The sequence below is a fragment of the Spinacia oleracea genome, chromosome 5 (genome assembly GCF_020520425.1).
Source record: "Spinacia oleracea cultivar Varoflay chromosome 5, BTI_SOV_V1, whole genome shotgun sequence".
Lineage (NCBI taxonomy): Eukaryota > Viridiplantae > Streptophyta > Magnoliopsida > Caryophyllales > Amaranthaceae > Spinacia > Spinacia oleracea.
Genome location: NC_079491.1, coordinates 22,936,907 through 22,958,428, shown reverse-complemented (window position 1 = coordinate 22,958,428; position 21,522 = coordinate 22,936,907). Strand labels below are relative to the sequence as shown.

At 34.1% G+C, this 21,522-nt stretch overlaps 2 protein-coding genes across 5 annotated transcripts; one reads left to right on the top strand and one right to left on the bottom strand.

Annotated features, from left to right (window-relative positions):
- Positions 1-710: 710 nt before the first annotated feature.
- On the bottom strand, positions 711-12,150 carry LOC110793479 (uncharacterized). 4 transcript variants are annotated; one of them, XM_056830384.1, is made up of 9 exons: positions 11,030-12,150; positions 8,963-9,174; positions 8,297-8,578; positions 5,789-5,911; positions 4,337-4,487; positions 3,319-3,533; positions 1,608-1,644; positions 1,107-1,240; positions 711-1,002 (listed from the first exon to the last, which is right to left on the bottom strand). In XM_056830384.1, the coding sequence occupies exons 1-8, from the start codon at positions 11,400-11,402 to the stop codon at positions 1,125-1,127; spliced, it is 1,509 nt and encodes a 502-aa protein (XP_056686362.1). In that variant the 5' UTR covers positions 11,403-12,150; the 3' UTR covers positions 711-1,002; positions 1,107-1,124. The 4 variants fall into 4 exon arrangements, with proteins under 4 accessions (XP_056686362.1, XP_056686364.1, XP_056686363.1 ...); XM_056830386.1 differs by having other exon boundaries at positions 711-1,036; positions 11,030-11,498; XM_056830385.1 differs by having other exon boundaries at positions 711-1,008; positions 11,030-11,498.
- Positions 12,151-19,981: 7,831 nt separating this feature from the next.
- LOC130462047 (uncharacterized) lies at positions 19,982-21,157 on the top strand. Its single transcript, XM_056830383.1, has 2 exons — positions 19,982-20,486; positions 20,634-21,157. Exons 1-2 carry the CDS (start codon positions 20,367-20,369, stop codon positions 20,874-20,876), a joined length of 363 nt encoding a protein of 120 aa, XP_056686361.1. The 5' UTR covers positions 19,982-20,366; the 3' UTR covers positions 20,877-21,157.
- The last annotated feature ends 365 nt before the right edge of the window (positions 21,158-21,522 follow it).

Here is a 21,522-nt window from a genome sequence, read left to right as displayed (position 1 = left end):
TCTCTATTGTTTCCTTTTTTATTTAATTTTAGGGGAATAGCCGAATAAGGGGGATAGGAGAAGTCTCTGCATACGATACAAGGGCTTGAAAACTGTAGGACAGTTAGGGTGATTTGGTTCAAAAAATTGGAATGGGATGTATCTTTTACTCCCTCCATTTCGAAGTAAGTGATACAATTTTTTTTTTCTCTGGCCATTTGGAAAAATTGGCACACAACTATACAAGTGAACAACTATGGAAAGAGACTATCATTACTAAAAGTATTTTATTTACCCATCACGACCACTAACTTTTTTTTTTTTGACGGGAAAAGTTTATGCATTTTGACTCTACTTGAATATATTTAAGTTGGATAGGATCAATGTGTGCTACTATTGATACTATTTTCACACGTTTTATGTTATTTGCTAATTTGTTTTATGTTATTTGCTAAATTTTTATAACAAGTGATTGCAAGAAAATTTATTTTTCTCACCATCATTGAAAATAATTTCGAATAATTACTACGTAGTACACCTTTAATTTGTCTATTTTACATATAAAATGTTTTTTCATTCATCAGTAAACAACTGTGTTAACATACATGAATCTGAAACTTGGTTTCCAAGTTCAATAGGCGAGCTACATTGCCTACTTAGCTTTATCTAGATTACATTAGTGAATGGTTTGATGGAGGAGATGACGGGCGAAAAGGGCAAGGTCATATCAGTTCATCGCAACAGAAAACTGTACACATTTATTGAACATTTTTCGCATGCTTATTCAGAAGACCGTATACATTTATTGATTGATGCTTTGCCCACTACAATTACACTTTGAACTTACAACAGTTCAGGATCCTAGTAATACATGCAAGAATCTGTCGTCTCAATATGTCTTTACAAAATCACCACAGAAGGTGAAAGAGGGAGATACCAAGAATATTTTTCAACAATCGACAAAACTGCTTGCTAATGGCTTCATGTGACTGCTACAGCTAGATATCAGGACTTCATGAACTGCTGCATCTTGGGATAAATTCATAAACAATACCAACTATTAAAGTGTATGGTATGATATCAGCTTCTATAATGATGTTTTTCATATTGTTTCTTAAGTTACTTACCTTTCCAAATTTCTCAAGTTACTCCAAAAAGACTTGTATCCTGTCTCCAAGGTTGTCATTAAAGTCTAACAGTGACCCTTGCATCCCATCAGCAGCATTGTCTAAAAGCTCCTTGAGGTTTACACCCACTAAAGCTGTTTAACACACAACACTAAAATTAAGATCATGAAATCATTGGTTCAAAGGGCCACAAGGACCAACATTAATGACAGATGGCATGTAAAATCCATATTTTTCGTCAAAGACGTAAAGTAATACCAAGTATTGTTTTACCAAGTCACTTTCTAGTTGCTACTTGATTAGTGACATTTCTGTCACGATTTAGGAGTAGTTTGAACCCATTTTCCACCCAGGTTTACCCCTTGTTTTCCCCCTTTCTCCTTATTCTTCCTCTTTTCCTTTTCAGGTATATAAAACATTGCCAGTGCCAATTGCACAAAAGATTCGTAAACACTAAGCCAAAGAAGCTGAAGAACTGAACAAGTTATGACGAAATGATACCTGGAACTATATTTGTAATCCCATCCAAGAATCCAGCCTGCAAGAGAAGTGGATGTATCAAAGAGAAACTTCATTTAGGTAGATGAAGCAAAAAATTTAATATTTACAGCCCCTCCTCCCATACATCTACGGAAATGGAAGCAAATATGGAGTAATATAGAGGGCTGTTGGAATTGCACAAGCTCAAAATCCAAACATTTCACCTAACAAAATTTTATGTACTCAATTTGTCCATTTCCGATGGAGCCAAAGATTCATTTGTTCTTTGGCTGTGGGATGTAATGGACTAAATCAAAATGGCTCTTAAAACCTCTTCGCTTCCTTTCCATGAAGTAGAAGATGGTCATCCGGTTGTCGTCCCGTTATCGCTTTTGGGTCAATTGAAAACAACCTCTCTGCAATTGCAGGGGTAAGGTTGTGTACGTTCGACCCCCCCTTACCCCGCTTCTTGCGGGAGCCTCTTTGAGACATTGGGGTAATGATAATGATAATGATGAATTAGACCATTACAGCTATCAATGAGAAAAGTAAATGGATGCCTTGCAACAAAGTAATTCTTGCCTCTAAACTCAATCAAAAAAATACTAGCACTACAGAGTGGTGGTTTGGGTTACAGTCAAATGTTAATATTTCAACAGAATACTCAAATAGATCACATAAGATTCTCATTCAAGGTAAGAACACACTCCGTCCGTCACAAAGACAGTTACACTTCACTTTTCGCATAAACCAAGAAAAAAAAGAGAATGTTGTAAGAAATGAAGAATCAAGTAATGCAAGTAGTGGAATGTTGTAAGAAAAGAATAATAAAACAGTGTGTAGTAGCGCGGTGTTGTATGAAAAGGATAATAAAACAAGGTGAATGGAGAAAAAGTGGAGAAAAAAGTAAATTAAAAAATGTGGCCCAAGTATCCTAAAATACAAAAAGTGCAAGTGTAACAATATTTGTGAAATGGTCTAAAATGGAAAGCTAACAATCTTTGTGAACAGAGGGAATATCAACGAAGCCAGTCAATTCAAAGATAAACAAGACCACCTTGCCAAAAGGCAACAAATGTAGGCCTATGCACAAGCTTGTTAGCAGGATTCTTAAGAGGCTTCATGGAGAAGTATATATACCCACACAACATAGAAAGCCATTTCAAAAGTAAAAAGACAATAATGTCGGAGCCAATGATGCACCTGGTGGAAATGACAAAAGATGTAGACAAGTAACAGTTCCGATATGCACTTGGACATACTGACATGCACATACTCACACGAGAACCAATCACAGAAGTATAGAAGGATCAGCGAGAAGAAATCGTGGTCTGGGTCACGAAAGTAGTTCAAATACGCCATATACACCTCACAAGGAATTTATATGTTAAAATTTTCACTACTAGTATCCTCAACCACGGAGATGTAGTATGTTATGATTCACTTTATTTAAAATATGAAAAGAAAATTAGGACATCATTAGCAACTGAGCTAGTAATTCTAATCTTCATCTTTTTATAGTAGTATTTTTCACCCGTTTATTCTCCAACTGTCCAACCATTAGCAGCAGACCTTGATACAGCAGATATGGAGTACTAGATTGTGTTAACTGACAAACTCATAAACCGATGGCATAAAAGTTAGTACACACAAACCAGATACCAACATACAGGGGAGGGGGTGAGGAATTCAGCAACCTAGATAAGATGAAGGATAAAAGCATGTGGCTTACAGGAATCTTGACATCCAGTTTTTCAATACCATCCCTTCCTGTAATTTTTATTCTCAATGTCCGAGACCAGAGATTTCCGAAAGCTCCCCTTGAGCCTTCTGGACCAGTATAAACTTCAGGAACTACAACTTCAATGGGAGGATCTTGTGAAGATCGTCCGCTCTTGTTCGAGCTATCTAGTCCAGTCTGTGTGAGTTTGTACCCACTGTCAACAGCTGCAGATAACCAACAATAATAAGCATTAATAATTAATGAAACTGTATTTCAAAATAATAATAAGAAGAAGGGTAGAAGGAAATTATATGTTTTAAACTTGGGCTAAAAGAATTAAAATTTCTTCTACTAGAGATAAGGAATATTTCGAATACAGATACTACGTACTAAAGGTTAGGCGAAATTCCACTTTGATGCCCTCTATAATCTATAGTTCTATACAGGTTAGGAAATACCATCCATTTTGTTATTAATCAAACATGATGACATCAACTATTCAAGCATACTACACAAATGTAACCTAGGGCATCTTTGCAATAAAATAATCATCCAGGTCAACTAAACTTCATTCTGATGATTTCTCGCCCTTTTCGATGATAATCATTAAATCGTGGCTACATTTTTATCCCCTCTTTTAAGTTGTAGTAGAAACAAAGACCATAATGCTATCTTCAGTATCACTTTTGTGCTCTAAGATGCCTTTTACCATCTATTTCTATGAAGTAATCTCCTTACAATGCTTCTAATTATAACCATGCGCCCATGACCGCTCTCCCTACAGGGAGATTTCGTGGCCTAACCTCCTTCCATCGACAACCTAGTCACAGCACAATCTATTTTAGGCATAGCTACCGTGCTAATAGACCAAACTGTTGAACTAGCTGTTTTGTACTGTTCACACCTAAACAATTGCTCTGGCAACAACATAAAATTTTAAAAAAGGCAACCAAGAATCAGAGAACGTATAAACCCGCTTCTTGGGATAGAGATGCTTCTTTCAATGTGAAATCATGTATCAACTAACCTTCAGGAGAAGGTTGTGGAGCCATGGTTAAGGCATACCGCTTTTCCTCTTCATAATAATCATTAAAGCCTAAAGTATCTTTGATCTCCTCAAACGAAGGCATACTTCCCGGAGAAGGAATGTGGCCTCTTCTGATAGCCTTCAGGGCATCCTGCAGCAGTTAATGAACATGGTCAGCAAACACTCAAACCACCAATTATTCTAGAAAGTCCCTTCAACATTCCCACAATCTACTGGCCAAAGAATGCAAAGAGCCAATTATGAGCTATCCAGGACTAAAGTTGAGACTTAGAAGCCCAAATGGGCTTGAGTGTTATATAATGTCTTGACTTTGTTTTAGTATAACCAACCTTGGATTTGGTAAGCTTAAGATTGTGGCGAGACTACTGTGAGAGTCTGCATAAAATTTACAGACAGACACAGTGGGTGCTAAAACTAATATATAAGTCAGGGCACAAACTATCCATTTCCAGTTAAGGTTTATGTATTATTATAGATTTATATGGATTAAATAACATGGTTAATTAAACTAATTGTATTCCAGTAGATATTGCAATGCGCATACTATGTAAATAGTATTTGGGCGTAATTAGGAATAGCAGCTGCAGTAACTAAAACAAAGGATGTTTGTACTCATTGGCTGCCCTCTCAAAGTATGAACAACTCGACTTGGCCATGGACATCTTGTATCATACTCATCTTCAAGATAATTTATGTCATACAGCTCTTCGTTCTACGCTACCTGCAGTTTCATCTGCCTGTGAGTCGCAAGGTAGACATAACCAAACGATTACCTTTCACAGGCTAATTTTCTGACACACACACATCTATAGCCACTGTAACTGAAGACTCAATTATACTTTCTCATTCAAGCCGGAGCTATGAAATAGAAAATGAAATTCAGGCTCTTGAAACCAGTAACACTTCATCACATTAAGGAGTTCCTGAAAGAAAAGCTTGTTCACATCAAATGGTTATATCATACAAAGTATCAGCGTGGTGGTATTAGTGGTATCAAGACCCAAGTTGAAGTCATAGGGACCATTAAAGTCAAGGAGTTAACTTCCATGACACTTTTCTTTGGTTACAAAAGGCGTTTCTTCAGGGTGATCTTTGTATGATGTTTACACGTGTCCGTCACAGAAAATATGCCGTTTTCGTGAATCCTTGTATGGATTACTACCATCTTCCCGGTAACGATTTTCTAAACTAAATCGAGCTCTTTCACATTTGGTTTTCAACAATTACTATGGGGTTGTGCTCCTTTAACACACTACATTTATCGACTGTATTACCTGCAAAGTTAAGGTGATTATAGTACAAAAGAACAAGCTCAAAACAAATTCTAGAGATAGTTCATCAAACAAATTGTTGATCAAAGGCTAGAAGTTAAACTTATTGTCCAAATCAGAATCAATTTGAAGGATAGACTTTGAAGTTGAGACTAGTTACCTGCATTGCTTGAATAGAGACCCCTATCAAAGAAAGTGGGTAAGCAACAATTTTGTACCCCATGTCTTCAAGTTCAATTGGAGTGAGAATAGGTGTTTTTCCTCCTCCTTCAAGCATGTTGGCCTTCAAGAAAGAACTGTACTTTAATTAATAACTAGGACACTGGATTTTGATTAACAATACCAACCATCTCTTTAACAGAAACCAATTTTACAGAAGAGATAAACAGTGAGTCAAACAGTAGTTCATGTTAAGTATAAGCATAAGCAGTTTACATGCATCCATAAGCAGACGTGAAAGGAGAAAGCACCAAAGACAGGATCAGGAATCTCAAGAGAACCATCATAACCCACTCCAAAAACATTTGACCATATCCCACAATGCCCTGTGTATATCTTACACAAGTAGTTACAAGTTACAATAACTAAACTACTGAAGTGTAAAAAAGGCTTTTAGAGTAGTACATATTCAAAATTAAATATCTGAAATAAGGGCCTCATCAGGCTGTGGCATGTCGGCCCCTTTTGAAAATGGTTATTACCATTCTAGTAGTTATTAGTGTTCAGCTGCTGATTTTATATGATAATTTGACCAAATGTTTAATGATTTGCCTGAAGTTGGATAGTCAAATTAGCATGTAGCTATTAATTCATCCGCTCACTTTTGTTGGCTCTGTTTTTGTTTTGGGATGTCCCTAAAGATTGGCCCGTCTATGAGAGACCACCACTTTACTCTCAGACTCTCTACATACGATCCCACTGATTTTGTCTATCGTCAACTCTATCCAACCAAAAAATAAATAAATAATAATAATAATCAAACCCCAATTGGGCAAACAAAGGGGGTAGAGGGAGAAACTAGTTAACTAGTAGGTCATGGTAGTTGCAAAATCATACACAAGGGAAAGAGTGTGATTTATACTTGTTATATTCTTTTTAATTAGGTAATTATTAAATCGAGTTTTACTTTGTTTTGGAGCCATCGAACTTTACACACTAGTACATATATAGTGGAATTATAACTTTCAAAAGTAACTTTTACCTTCAATAATATGTTCACTAAATTTTATTTTCCAGGTTACTTTTTCTTTTTGACAAATTCTGTCAAATTTAGTTAGCTTATACGTTTGTTGCTAACAACAACATTCATGCATGACCCCATTTTTTAAGAAACTAGCCTGGCAAACCCTACCCAAGTACCCAGCACCTACGTCCTACACTACTCACTTAAAAGTAAATATGCTACAAGGAGTCTCATACTCCCTCTCCGACCTTCCTTCAGCCTAAGTAGTGTATCCATTCATCATTTTCAAGATCTCGAGCCAAGTTAGACAAGAAGACCATAAGCTCTCATACGAAATGAAACTTTCACATCTCTTTGAACTCAGTATGTCTAATTACGCCTAAACCTCCAAGGATATCATTTTCGACAAGACACTCCTACAAATGGCCTTTGATGCCAGCAATATATACAGCACATCTTGCAAGTTGAGTTTTTAAGTCATGTTGTAGATATCAAATTTAACTTCCATGGTGAGATCAAACAAGCGACTTCTTTCACATGACACCCAATCATTTTTTACTAACGGTAAACTCCCTTTACCTTATTCACTTCTATGCATGTAAGTCAACACACAGGTAAATAATAGTTTGCCACTTTGCCTTTGCCATCTAAATAAATTTATATTTATGCTGGTTGTTAGTAACTTTTCGCATAGAGTATGGATATCTTTTTGCCAAAAGATGTCTAATCCTCTATCCCCTATGATGTTGGGGATGGGAGCGCTTCGATAATTCTTTGAATTCGCTGCCTAACCAAAGGGGTAAACTAGCAATTTGACCAGTCAAACTCTAATGAGACTCAAATCTGCTAAACGCTGGAGATTCTTGCTTTTTTGAAAGGGCTACTTTGTAACTCCCTTGATGTACTACTGATCCATATACATATTAATGATGTTTCTTTCAATAAGAAAAAAAACCGGAGCTTAGACAGATTGCAATGCCTATACCTACCATTGCAACATATAAGTTGTAATAAAAAATCAGGAAACTGCAAAAAGAGTTTGAGACTTTTACGAAAGAAGCTAATAACTTTTTCCCACATAACTATTAGAAAACACCGTTTTTCCATGAAAAGACCGCATAACAGAGAAGAGTGTATTATAGAAAGTAACTATGCATCATAATTCTTTTTGAACATCAAAGTACTTGGTAAGTTTCAACAAAACAATGGCAAGTTTTCCTGGCCTGTTTCACGTTAAAGAGACCTTACAGATCTGGTATCATCAGTAAAAAGCAAAACTTTGGTCTCACTGAATCATCAACTACTGGTAAGTTTACGCTAAAGTACTACAGTCCTGCAGTGCAGGTGAGTGGAGGTGACAGTATAATTTTATGAAGCGATTTGAGTCATATGACATCCATAACATCAAAAGAGGCCACTAACCATATAAACACACAGCCAGTAAGTTGTCAAGATTTTCAATACAGAGAAACAATAATATCTCACCATTTTCGGAACTAAAGGAGATATTTCACAGAAGGCCTTCATTTCATCTCTTGAAGCTAGTGCATCGATAAACAGAACATCTGCTCCAGCATCAGCAAAGGCCTGAGATCTTCGCAATGATTCTTCAAAAGACACTGCTTGACGAGAATCAGTCCTTGCCACAATGACAATATCTGAACCACTTTCTCTCCTAGCATCTATAGCTGCTTTTATCCGCATTACTGCTTCATTTATGGAGGTAACTTTCCTGCCTCGTGTATGACCGCAAGCTTTAGGAGACACCTAGTCATCACAGAAAATTATAAGTTATAAAAGTTCTTGAGATTGGTTCCTATAAGAAAATATTAAAGAGAAAGTTTCAAGCAATAGCAAAATTCTCTTAATCAACATTTAAAGAAAATGTCAATACAAATCTCCTTACACGGATTTCAGTTAAAAAAAGAAAGCATGTAGAGGGACACGTCACACATAGTTCTATAGAAATTTTGCACTTCATGCCTAAAACCTACATATTCCAATAAGCGCAAAATGAAAACTGATATAAAGATATGTATTCATTTGGGTAAAAATAACTGACAAGCAATAGAGGCTACTTTTTTAAGGTAAGGTAAAAGGGTAACACAAAGATTCAAATATAGATTCAGACACCAAAGCAGTAGAACAAACTTGATCTTCTAGAATAATTCCAGCAAAGCCGGCCTTGATGTATCCTTTTACAGTTCTCTTCACATTCATTGCATTCCCATATCCATTATCGCCATCCCCAATCACAGGTATTGACACGGCGTCTGTGATTTTCTGCCCTTGATCCAGCATTTCCCCATATGATATGAGACCAACATCAGGTAATCCCAATCTAGCAGCTGATATCGAAAACCCTAGAAAGTAGGGAAGACAAACAGAAATTAGCGGGTGAAGATAATGAGAATTAAATCAATATTCTTATGGTGATAGTTTCAAGCAACAAATGTAATGCTGGATTGGTATCACCTACATTCCAACAGAGACTTAATTTGATATTAAGTACTTTTTACCATAGGCAATTCGCCTATGCCATATTAGCTAACATGAAGTACTCAATATCATATAAGCAAGAGGGTTCAGCCTTCCAAAAATTCACTGAATTCGAGAGTGCTGCTCTACTCCCGGAGTCAACAAGACCTGTTTCACAATTCACAGTGCTTCTAGACCCTGAAACTTATTACTTAACGCAAGTCACCATCAACACACATAGCACCAGAAAGCCCCATAATGCGGTGTCACTTAGCTTTTAATAACTCAAGTATGAGTAACCTATATGGATATGAGCATATCTTTCATAATACATAGCTGTGTATGTACAACAAACTGAACGTAGCTATTTCAAACAAACAATACAAAATCCTTAACACCTGAGTTGCATAAGAAAGAATTTCATCTTCTGCGGTCGACGGTCGTCCACAAAGGTCCCTTTCTTCAGTTCACTTCTATCTAATGATATAGGACTTAAAAACCCATTTTGTCAAGTAATTTTTTATTCCGTCAACACAAAGTCATCATTAACCTCCCTCGGCTTTCTTCTACAGTCCCCATAACCCAACTCCACTTTCCTCGCCGGTGCATCTACTAGTTGCCGTCACACATGCCCAAACCGAAGTGGTAGTTCTCTGTTCTCCTTTATCGTATTCTTAATAATTGCAACTCCAACCTTACCTCAGGTATCCTCATTTTGAATTCTATTCCTTGAAGTGTTCCCACAAATCCAGCTCAAACATACACATCTTTGCTACACTCATGCTCTAAATCCTTCCTAAATGCCTTCTACCCATATAATAATATGGTCTAACAGTCATCCTACAGAATTTTCCTTTGGAACTATGAGGCTTGCTATAGTCACATCTTGGTCATATATCCATTTTTTTGTAAAATTGTTCCAAGGTACTCAAAACTTTCATTTAGGGGTAACTCCTTACCATCTAACACATCTTGGCTAGGCTCCCGATAAAAAGATGGCATTCCCACTTTGACTCCGACTTAGCCTATAACTCGAGATTCTAACATTCTCCATATTAGCATTACCCCAACTCTAACCTCATCCATAATCAACTAATACAATATCATTCACAAACAACAAATACGGCGATATCTCACCCTAGATAAAATTGAGATAATTCATCCAAAACTACCTACAAAGAGAAACGGACTTGACGCAAATCCTTGGTTTAGTCCAATCTTAATAAGAAAATCCTTCCTTAGTTCTCTATAATCCTGAAATTTGTTTCCATGCCTTGATACGAAGCCTTAACTAGGTTAATATATTTTCGTGTTATACCCTTCTTCATCATTACCCTTTGAAGCACATCCCTCCATGAAATATGGAATTAGATCATTGGAATTTTCCTTGTATCTCAATAATACGCATTGATCATGTATCAATTTTGTATTCCCTCAATCACAAATGCTTCATTACTTCCCACTACCTTTTCCCTTCTCGTTCTTCTCGTTTCTCAATTGCATATTTCTCCAACGTTGCTAGCAACTATTCGGTGTTTATCCTTGAATATAACCACATAAGTAAAATACACCTAACCAATATTTCAATTTCATCACCAACAACAAATAAAAGTATCAAACCAAGGAATCCCAAAAATTAGAATTTGCCAAAACAAAAACAAAATCATGCAAATTCCCAATTCCAATTATATAATTCAGAACAATCGAAAAAAAATGAAATAGAGAAACAAGAGAAATTACCACTAGTGAAACAAAACTGAAAACCAGCATCCTGGACGAGCTTAGCGCTAAGAGCATCGAAGCAGGCGGGACCTTGATGTAGGCCAGAGGAATCGAGCAATCTTCGAAGAGCCTTTGCCGGCTCTCTCTCTCCTCCCCCTGCAGATGATTCGTTATTGATTGTGCAAGCAATTGGTGTGAATCCTCGTGAACATCGTCTTGGTCCCGCTGCGGCTGCTCTTCTTCTACTGGTGAAGAAATTGGAGTTAATCGAGTTCTTTGGATAGAGTGGTTTAGCAGCGGCGGGAGCTGCGGCGGTCATGGTGGACGGTAAGAGAGGGCGTTGGACATTGCAGTCTGTAGCTACTGTGAATGAGAGTTGGAGTTGCTGCATCTTTCTTTATTTTCAGCTCCAATAGTGGTTTGGTGTAACTACAGAACACTAGAGTGTAGAATGTGTAATCTTTTAGAATGTGGTTTACTTTTAGAATGTGAATTCCCATTACTACACTCTTATTATTGACTTTTGCCAATGATATACTCACTTTTCATTATACTAGTTGTTGGATCCCCCAAGGTATACAAAATTATTTTTGTAAAAATGTTACTTAAAAGCTAGGAACTTACAATTTATGGTAAATGCTAGAAATGATATGTTAAAGTTAGATGTTGGATTTACATGTAACAGGAAATAGAAACCATATGCGTTTTAATTGATAGTTCGAAGGTACAATATATAGAAAATTATACCCAAAGAAAACAATACATTTTGTATAGCAATGGAAGGGTGAAACCGTAAATGCTCTATTGTTAAGAATAAGACAAAATTTTACAAAAAATGAAATGAGGGGCATGCACGTAAATACACTATTGGGTGAATAATAATCAAAGTATGAAGCTTTATAAGTGTTAGGATTATCAATAGTACATTTAACTATTAACTTCCGTGTATTCTGAGTTTTATCATTAAATAGTTTAACCATAGTTAATCATTAGGATTAAAAATAAAAGGACTTAACTTAAGAGCCCTACCAGAGTGGATAGGAAACCTCAGCCAACCCCGTGTTCTTGACGTTCGGGAAAGTTCCACTTTTAATGCCATCTTACACCCAATATTTGTGGCATTTGCCTAAGAATTACACCAGCTATTCGGTTTTCATACCAATACAGGGGATTAAAAATGAGACTATTCGTGTTGAGGAGGCTCTGCATCAGATTCCTTACAGCTTTGAGAGAGAAGGTAATAGGACTGATTCCAAGAATCATATATGCGTGAATGCGTGCCATAAGTTGAACACAACTGAAGAAACATTTGATATCGCTATAAAGGGAGTTCTCAGAGAGAATTGAGGATGTTAGGAGACAAATACAACAAGGAAATTTACCCAAGTAGCAGGTTTCCAAAGAAGTCAACTTGGAAGTATTATTTGAAGTAATATGTCCTTTAATCAAGATGACAATCACTAAATATAGATTAGGATTAATAATGGAGATTAATAATCCGGTTATTTTGGTGGTCATAATGTTTTGCTAGAAACCAATTATGATACGTGGGCTAATTAATATTGGCCTACTGCTAATATAACCGGGTCCTATAAGGTCATTCACAATAGAGTATTGAATATGATCAATATGACCCAAGGCCCAAGATGGGCTCTTGGTGTTGGATAGGGTTTTTTTTGGAGTAGTTAAGGTTTAGTAGTTCTACTAGGATTGGTCATCAAGTTATTATAAACGTTATAAATAGACATAATGATCATATGATCAAACACAAGTTGAATAAATCATTAATCTTATTCAGTACTCCAAATCCGGTCCCTTTCTTGTGAAAGTGAGAGAGAGATTTCCATCTTCTCCATCCGTTCTAGCAAACGACGCAAGGAGATCTTGATCCGTGCTCGTGTGGACTAAGTAGAGGAATCACGCTTGGGATTCTGTCTTCGAACTGGTCCTTGTTTGTATACTCGGGAATCACGCATCAAAGTTATATTTAACTCCTATATTATGATTCATATTAATGTATGCTTGCGATCCTGTTAGATGTGAGAAAAGTGTTTTCTGCAATTCTGCTATTAACATCTAATCCTACAATGATATCAGTTAGCCTCCTGCATATATATATTAATTTTGGTCATGATTAATATTGTATAATTGATGCATATTCTTGATTATTTAAATTCACAAGGGGAAGTTTTACTATGTGGATTAAATTGCATGATTAAAATAACGTATTTTAATTGATTGGATGTAAAAAAAATATGATCTTTATACACATATTCACACTTGAATTTTGGCCTATAGATCTGAAGCCCTAAAATATCTGATTTTGTTGCTTAAATGTGCCCTAAAATTCATTCATACTGATAATTTTACGCAACAAAATTTATTTCTTGTATAAAATTTTGGTCATGCATTAAAAATAATTGATTTTTCATGCTTGCATTGTTTGAATTATAATTCGAATTATTTGGTTGAAATAATTCGAAAAGTATATGCCTAGAAATCTAATTTGAATTACTTCGTATATGTTTATACAATAAATGTGATTTCTTGTATAAAACATGTGTATACATTAAATATCAGATTTTGTGTTATACTTATTAGATTAAAAGTTGTTTAAATAACTCGTGCAATAAATTTGATTTCTTTTATAAATTATATTAATACATTGAAAATACTGGATTTTCCATGTTTAATCTACTTGATTAATAGCCTGCAGTCTAGACCATTCAAAATTAATGCATAAAATAATTTGATTATTTTGATTAATTAATCTTGATCTATGACTATTGCTCCGGTGTTAAAACAATGGTTTTCGGATGAAGGCCCTATTCGTTGATGTGGAAGATCTTGCTAGCTTGAATGAGTTGTGTCCGAATTTACCTGCACAATGAACAATGTAACTGGCCTCGGGGGTGTTCCGAGGAAAGCTCCTCCGATGCCTAAGTAAGAACAATATAATACTCAGATTCTAGAGAGAGTTATCTAGAGAGTAGTCTTAAGGCAATAAATTGGATGTACCTTGAGGTGTGAGCTTTGACGGCTTATTTATAGTGTTTGTGTAATAAATGCCTCATATGTCATTTATTACCCGTTGGGCCTTGGGCTTTGTTGATGGCTGAATAACCTTTGGAGGGGTAAATGGCTTGATATGTTGTTGTTAGAGGTCATTGGGCCTTTAGACTGCTGGCCCAATTAGTTTCCAATTGGGAGCCCAAACATGTTGTGTTCTCCGAAATTTGCTAGATTTTCGCTTAACTTTCGACCTTCATGGTTCGTGGCTTGCAGATCGTGAGTCCTAGGTTTATTCCTTTAGAGCATTTGCATCCTTGACCTTAGGTCAAATAATTTCCCTCTCATCCTTCTCCTTCTTCCACCTCATATTCCACTAACTTGACATATCACTTACTTAAATCTCTCAATTTGCTTCTACAATCTTGACTCAAGGTCATTAATTTCTCTTGCCACTACTTTTTTACTTTTACATATACTCCATTTTAAATTCAACCTCCAAACACAATTATTAATTTAAACAAACGAAAAAATATGAAATTAAATTAACATTACATATAAATAAAAAAATGTAACGTATAATCTTAAACATACATATATAACACAATGAAGTAAAATTGATACATAACTGGATTGTTATCATGCAAAATGAAAAACAAAAAAAAAATTAATTACATACTTGCATGCGTGGCAGGTTCACATGAGCGCAACAACTTGAAATATTTGTTGCATGCATACAGTAATATAATCACGGTAAAAATTGCATTAAATATTTGCATGCAAATAGCCGATGCAACTGCAAGTGGAGTTGAAGTCGGTCCCACCTCCAATTTTAATGCACTTGACCTTGGGTCACATATGCGACTCGGGTCAAGTTAATTAAATTTTGACCCTTGTACACTGTCAACATTGTAGTCATTTTGTCCTGTCAATTATCACTTGACCCAAGTTACATGTCAAAGTTGCATGTGCTCTTAGAGTATTCTTAGCTAGTTGATCCGAAACCCTTGGGAAAATTACACCAAAATATCTGCAAGACATTTGCGTTTGGGCATATCCCAGAAAGATATTAGAGAATAGGAGGTTGGTGTAGCGGCAGTCTGTGAGGTATTTCATAATACCTCACAGGGTTATTTCCGTAAATTTACACCAATATCAAACAAATTAGGAATATGACAAAATGAGTAGGACAATAGGAAAAGGACAAAATTAATAAATAAAAGAGAAGAGAATGACAGAAAAAGAGGAGAGAGAAAGTGACATGAACTACCATTTCTCTTTTACAATGTACCATTCTTTAAAAAAGAAGTACCATTTTCTTTTAAAATGTACCATTCTTTAAAAAACAAGTACCATTTTTTAACAAAACACCATTTGTTTTTTACAAAATGCCATTCTTACTTAAAAAAATACCATTTCATTTCATTTTTTGTACCATTACATCATTTGTTCGATCCATAAGCGGTCCAAAAAAATATGACAGCAATCAGTTTTGTCTTTTCTCTATTTTGTCTCTTTGTTGGTGTTATGTTTTTGGTGATACATCACAACATGAGATTTTTACTTCCTCGTAGAGAAGAGTGTAATAAAAGCAATATGTTCGTCATTCGTATATTTACAAAAATTTATACTCCGTTATATATAACGGTCTTATGCATAACACTAACTTTTTAGCATGTGGATGTACACTACAACCATTTGACAAGACACAAATGCGTAACTGTTAATTGGCTATATATACTTTCCTATTTATTCTATATAAATTATGCAGTACCTAATAACTATGGAGTATCTACTATTGTTGCTATATACTCCCTATTTTTTAGAAGTCACGTATTGACAAACACAAATATAAAAGAAGCATAGTTGAATTTGATACAATAATGATACAAGTTAGGTAGTTGACAATAAAGAAATATAAAAAAAAAAAAAACAAGTGGGGTGTAAAAGTTACAAAAAGTGAAATTATTTATGATTTAGGCTGCGTTCTATTCACCTGATTTCCACTTATTTTTCCTGAACTTATCTTATCTGAACTTAAGTGAACTTATCTGAACTTATTAGAACTTATCAAAAGTTATTTTAGTTATAAATTGTACTTGGCCAACCCTTATTTTTCCTGAACTTATCTTATCTGAACTTAACTAAACTTATCTAAACTTATTTTTCCTGAAATAAGTGAAAATAAGGTGAACAGAACAGGGCCTTAAGTGGACTCATAGGAAAGTAAAAATAATAAATAAATGGGAAGTGGGTGTAACAGTTACCAAAAATGAATTGTGACTCCTAAAAAAACTACGGCCGGAAGTAGTAATTGTGACCCTAAAAAACGGCCGGAAGTAGTAATTGTGACCCTAAAAAAAATACGGAGGGAGTAACCATTATTAAAAAATAAGTATTTGATACAAATACATAATTCAATAATTGTATTTTGCGATGAAATAGTTATGTGTTCAATCTATATACTTCATCTGTTCCGGAAATATCGCACCATGGTTGACTTTTACTCCTCTAATCATTACTTTTACTCTTAATATCTCAAATCGTATGCAAGTAAAATTATAAAAAATTAATATTTAAAATATATATGTCGATACGAATCTAACATGACCTCACATGACTAAAATTTCCTTAGGTACGAATCACGTAAAAGGCCAAAGTTGTAGTGTAAATAGTGTAAAAAACAAATGGTGCGATATTTCCGGAAGTATTATACTAAGTCACAAATGTTTTTTCCCTGCAAAACTTTACATGTTTTGTTTTTTAATTTAATTTTTATTTATAAGCTAAGTTGTACAATAAATTCTTCTTGAAAATAATAATGATTTTAAAATATTTATTGTGGGTAAATTACAAAGTGACCACAAATTTTGTAGAATTTTTTATTGCATTTGAATGCAACACCTTTTACTCAAAATTTTGTAGGCCAGTTTTGATATTATTTTTTTCTGGTTTTATGTTTTTTAGAAACTAAAAACAAAAATATGAATGCTACAAAAAAAAATAGTTCCCAATTTTTCATGTCAGTTTTAAAATCAACATGCTTTTAAAAAACTTTAAATGAATTTGTGCGTTGCACGGGAGTTTACAAGTTAATTATACTCTCTAATCAAATAGTGATACTTGGAGTAGTTATCTTTTGTGATCAAATTAAATAAGTTGTTCTCAATTAGTTATACACACCAAAAAAATATCAAATAGTTATGCTTTCTAATTAAATATTTACACTTTGTCATCGTATTATTATATTTTTTAATAATGACATTAGTTGTCTCATACTACCTTCGTTTCATAAAGATCTTTACAGTTACTGTTTGCACAAATATTAAGACAAAAGTAGAAATTTTGGTTGAATATAATAAAAATGGATAGAGTAAGAGAAATGTGTAAAAAGATAGGTGGTTGTAAGAAGAAAAAAAAGAAGTAAGAGAAAGTGAGTGGGAAAATGTAAATATTATGGGGGTAAGAACGGTAAGGTAGTAAATTTTCATGTTAAAAAATAGAGTAAAGCAAAGTGTAAATAACATTATGAAACGGACTAAAACAAAAAGTGTAACAAAAGGTCTTGCATGCACAAGGTGTACAATAAATTTATTGTACACCAACATAACTTTTGCCCAGTTTTCTCTAACTTTTACCCAGTTTTCTCCAACTTTTATATTATTAAAAAAAAGTTGATAGATAAACATTTTAAAGGGTTAAATGATTAATTTTATACATTTTTAGTAATTTTGAAGATTTTTTTTTATTAAATTGAAAAAATTTATCACTCAAAAATAGATAACTTTTACATATATAAGGGTAACTTTTAAGCATTTTACGTTAACTTTGACTTCGGTGTACAATATTTATCGCACACCCCATGTAAATAAGATTTTGTGAAAGCGTAAAGATCATTTTGTAAAGGAGGTAGTAGGAGACTTGTCCCCATATATATCGATATACAGGGCCGACTAAAGGGAGGTTCAGGCGGACCTACAGCACTGAGCCACAAAATTTTGGGGCCCTAAAAAGAAACTATATATGTTGGTTAAACCCACAAGAACATATATTATATATTTAACAATTACGTTTTATTATGCATTATGTAATCTTTGTCCCAGTTGGTAGGGACTCATAAGTGTGGTCGCTGACATCAGGGTTTGACTTTTTCCTGCCCCTTTTTTTATTTGCTTTTTCCATGTGTATCAAACTTTTACATCATTTTTCTCTAACCATCACAAATAAAACATTAAACCACATTATTAATTTGACTCTATATTTTGTATAAATAAAACAATATTAATATAATACTTATGTGTTTTACATTAAATAATTACCCGTAAAAATTTATAGGGGCTCAATATCTGTATTTTAGCACAGGATCTCCAAATTACGGGAGACGGCCCTGTATATATATTTGTGGCAATCAATAAACAAACAAAAAATGAATAGTTATGTGTCACTCAATATCGTACCATTTTATAACCCTAAAAAATACCCCCTCAATTTATTTATTTATTTATTTATTTATTTTGGCCTGTTAAGTATCTTTAATAATCAAGGTCTAAATTGCAATTGACGAATTTCAAAGATAGGAACACTCCTAAAAAAGCACTTATTAAAATGTACAAGTATATATCATGTATATTCTTGGTATCCCCAAGTCATTGTCAATACCAAGTTACAGTATATTTGATGATCTAGTGGACTAGTAAAAATGAAAACACCCTACGATAAGTATAGAATATTTCTATCAGGGACATTTTGAATTTGGAATCCAACTGCCCTTGCGGCAAGCTCGTCAAATCGAGTCATCAATCGATTAAAGATCGAGCATAATCGGTTCGGGTCAAATTGTATAATGTTTTATGCAGGATTATTATATACATGCGGATTAAATGTGTATTTTTTTTGTTATTTTTGAATCACTTCAACTTTGTCAGATGTCAATCAGAACAGGTCAATTTTTGACATCCTCTACTGAATTTCAAAGAGTCTAGGCTACTAATTTTACCGGACTAATCCAAGATAATCAAGTTTCGACTCGATAGACAATTATCCTAAGAAATGTCATTGTCTAGGCCTTTTCGTCAAACACAACAACATCAAAATAACGTATTCAAAAGAAAAAGTAATATCGTTGGGTACGAGATATAGTCACACAATCTATTTTTCAACCATTTTGAAGTTTGATAATAAGTAAATTAAAATAGAATATATTGAATTATTGCTCGTGCCAACTTCTAAGAGGGACGACTTTAAAAATGCATTATTTTTGGTTTAATAAAAACTAAGGTCAACTAGCAAGAAAGCATAGCCAACGGAAAACATACGTGTAACTCAATATTTTGATAAATTATTGCACTTATTTTCTCAAGTTATAACATTATTATAGAATCAATAATGCAATAAAAAATAAAAATAAAAAATCAGATGCATTGATCCATTTCAAGTTTAACAGGGTATAACTCTTTCTTTGTCAACTCTAGCGTTTTAGCTCTTTTATAGATTTTTTTACATTATCCTCGGTGTTATAAAGAGTTGTCACATTATCTAAGTATCAATACATGGAAATTAAAATATTTGTCAACTTAACTAATTTTGTTTTTTACAAAAAAATAAATAAATTACTGTAACATATTTACAAAAAAATTATAGTACTTTGTATATGACGATCTTATTTATAAGATCAACTTACTCCTTACGTCCCAGATTAATTGTTACACTTATCTTTGTATAAAGTTTTAGGTGATAAATGGTTTTTTGGTTATCAATTGTTATTTTATTGAAAAAATAGATATGATAGGAGTCAGTGGGGTATTTTTTAATTGAATGAGAGAGGGTGTGGGGAAAAAAAATAGTGGGAAAAGAGAGACAATATAATAATTGTGGGGTCATTCTTAATTTAGAAGTGTAACAACTAATCTGAGACGAACGAAAAAGGAAAGTGTAACAATTAATCTGGGACGGAGGGATTATTATTTATTTTTAAATAAAAACTTGAAACTCTCAATAGCCAAAAGGAAGACACAATGAGTCAATGGTGACTTTAAATTTTGGACCAAATCCCACTATTGTGATAATAAAAAAAATAAAAAAAGGATTATTTGTTAGAAATGACCTTATAAAAGGTTGTTTGTGTGACAAAGGACCTTATATAACAAAAGTTGCATTTTGGGACCTGAAACTTTATTTTTTTTGTTGACTAGGACCACTTGTCGGATTTTTGGAGTTGACTCGTGTTTGACCCCTTGACTTGCACACGTGGCATGATATTCGTTAAAACAAATTAAATTAAAATTTCCCATTTCCCTCCAAATCCCAACTGGCCTATTTAATACCAAAAAAACAAAAAAAAAACAAAATGGTTTCATTTTCTCTCTGCTCGACGCCGTTGCAAGGAACAGAGGAATTTCGAAGGCAACGCAAACAACCTTCTCCAGTTCAAGTTCCACGGATTGTAAATAACACCAACGCGAATCAGGTACGATGTTTTTCCCTCTCAAATTCATACCCATTTTTCTGAATTTTGCCTCACAAGAATTAGGGTTTTTCGATTATTCATCAACACGGATTGGGGTTTTTCTATTTCGTAATGTTTGTGTGGTTTACCATGTCTTTGTCTCAACAGAAAACGGAAATTTGTGCTTGTGGATTTCCCGTTGTTCAAAGAACATCGTGGACACATGAGAATCCTGGGAGGAAATTCAAAGGTTGCAAATTCTACAACTTTGAAACTGGGCAAAGGGATTGTAATGCATTTGATTGGGTTGATGAATACATTCTTGGTTGGCAAAAGGACGTTACTAATCATCTTCTTTGGGAAAAAGCAGAGGCTTCTCATGGACATCAAACTTATGAAGGGAAGAGTTGAATTCTTGAAACATGCCAATAAGAAGGTGAATGAGGAGCATGAGAAGATGAAGTATGAGAAGATGAGCATGATTGCAGAAGGAAGGTCGAAGACAGAGATTAAGAACGATAATGTCTATATTCTTCTTAGTTTATGCGATGTTATATCCGTTGTGGTTAGTGCAATTTATATTAAAGTGTTTGGTTAGTTTAGGTGTAGGTGTGTTTCATCAGCGCGCTTGATTCAATTTTGCTTTGGTGTTGTAATGCGTTGGTAAATAATGAATAATAGATAATGAATAATAAAATATAAATTATAAATATTAATAAATAAGATATACTTATAGATAATAAATATAATGCATGGTAATGAATAAAATAAATTATAGATAATAAATTGTAATGTTAATAAATAAATAATAATGAATATTATAAATTATAAACCCTAAACCCTATTATATTAATAAATGATTATATTAATCAGCCAGATAGTTATTTCTTCTTTAAGAGAAGAATTTGGTCCACCCACAAGCCCAAACGACGAGCTCGTTTCTTACTAAAAACAAATTGATCGAGGATAGTAGAAGCGGTAACTGCTCTAGCTTATAAGGTGAATATTCTCTAATATTTCTCCAATGTTAGGCAACTCACTTATGTATAGAAAGTAG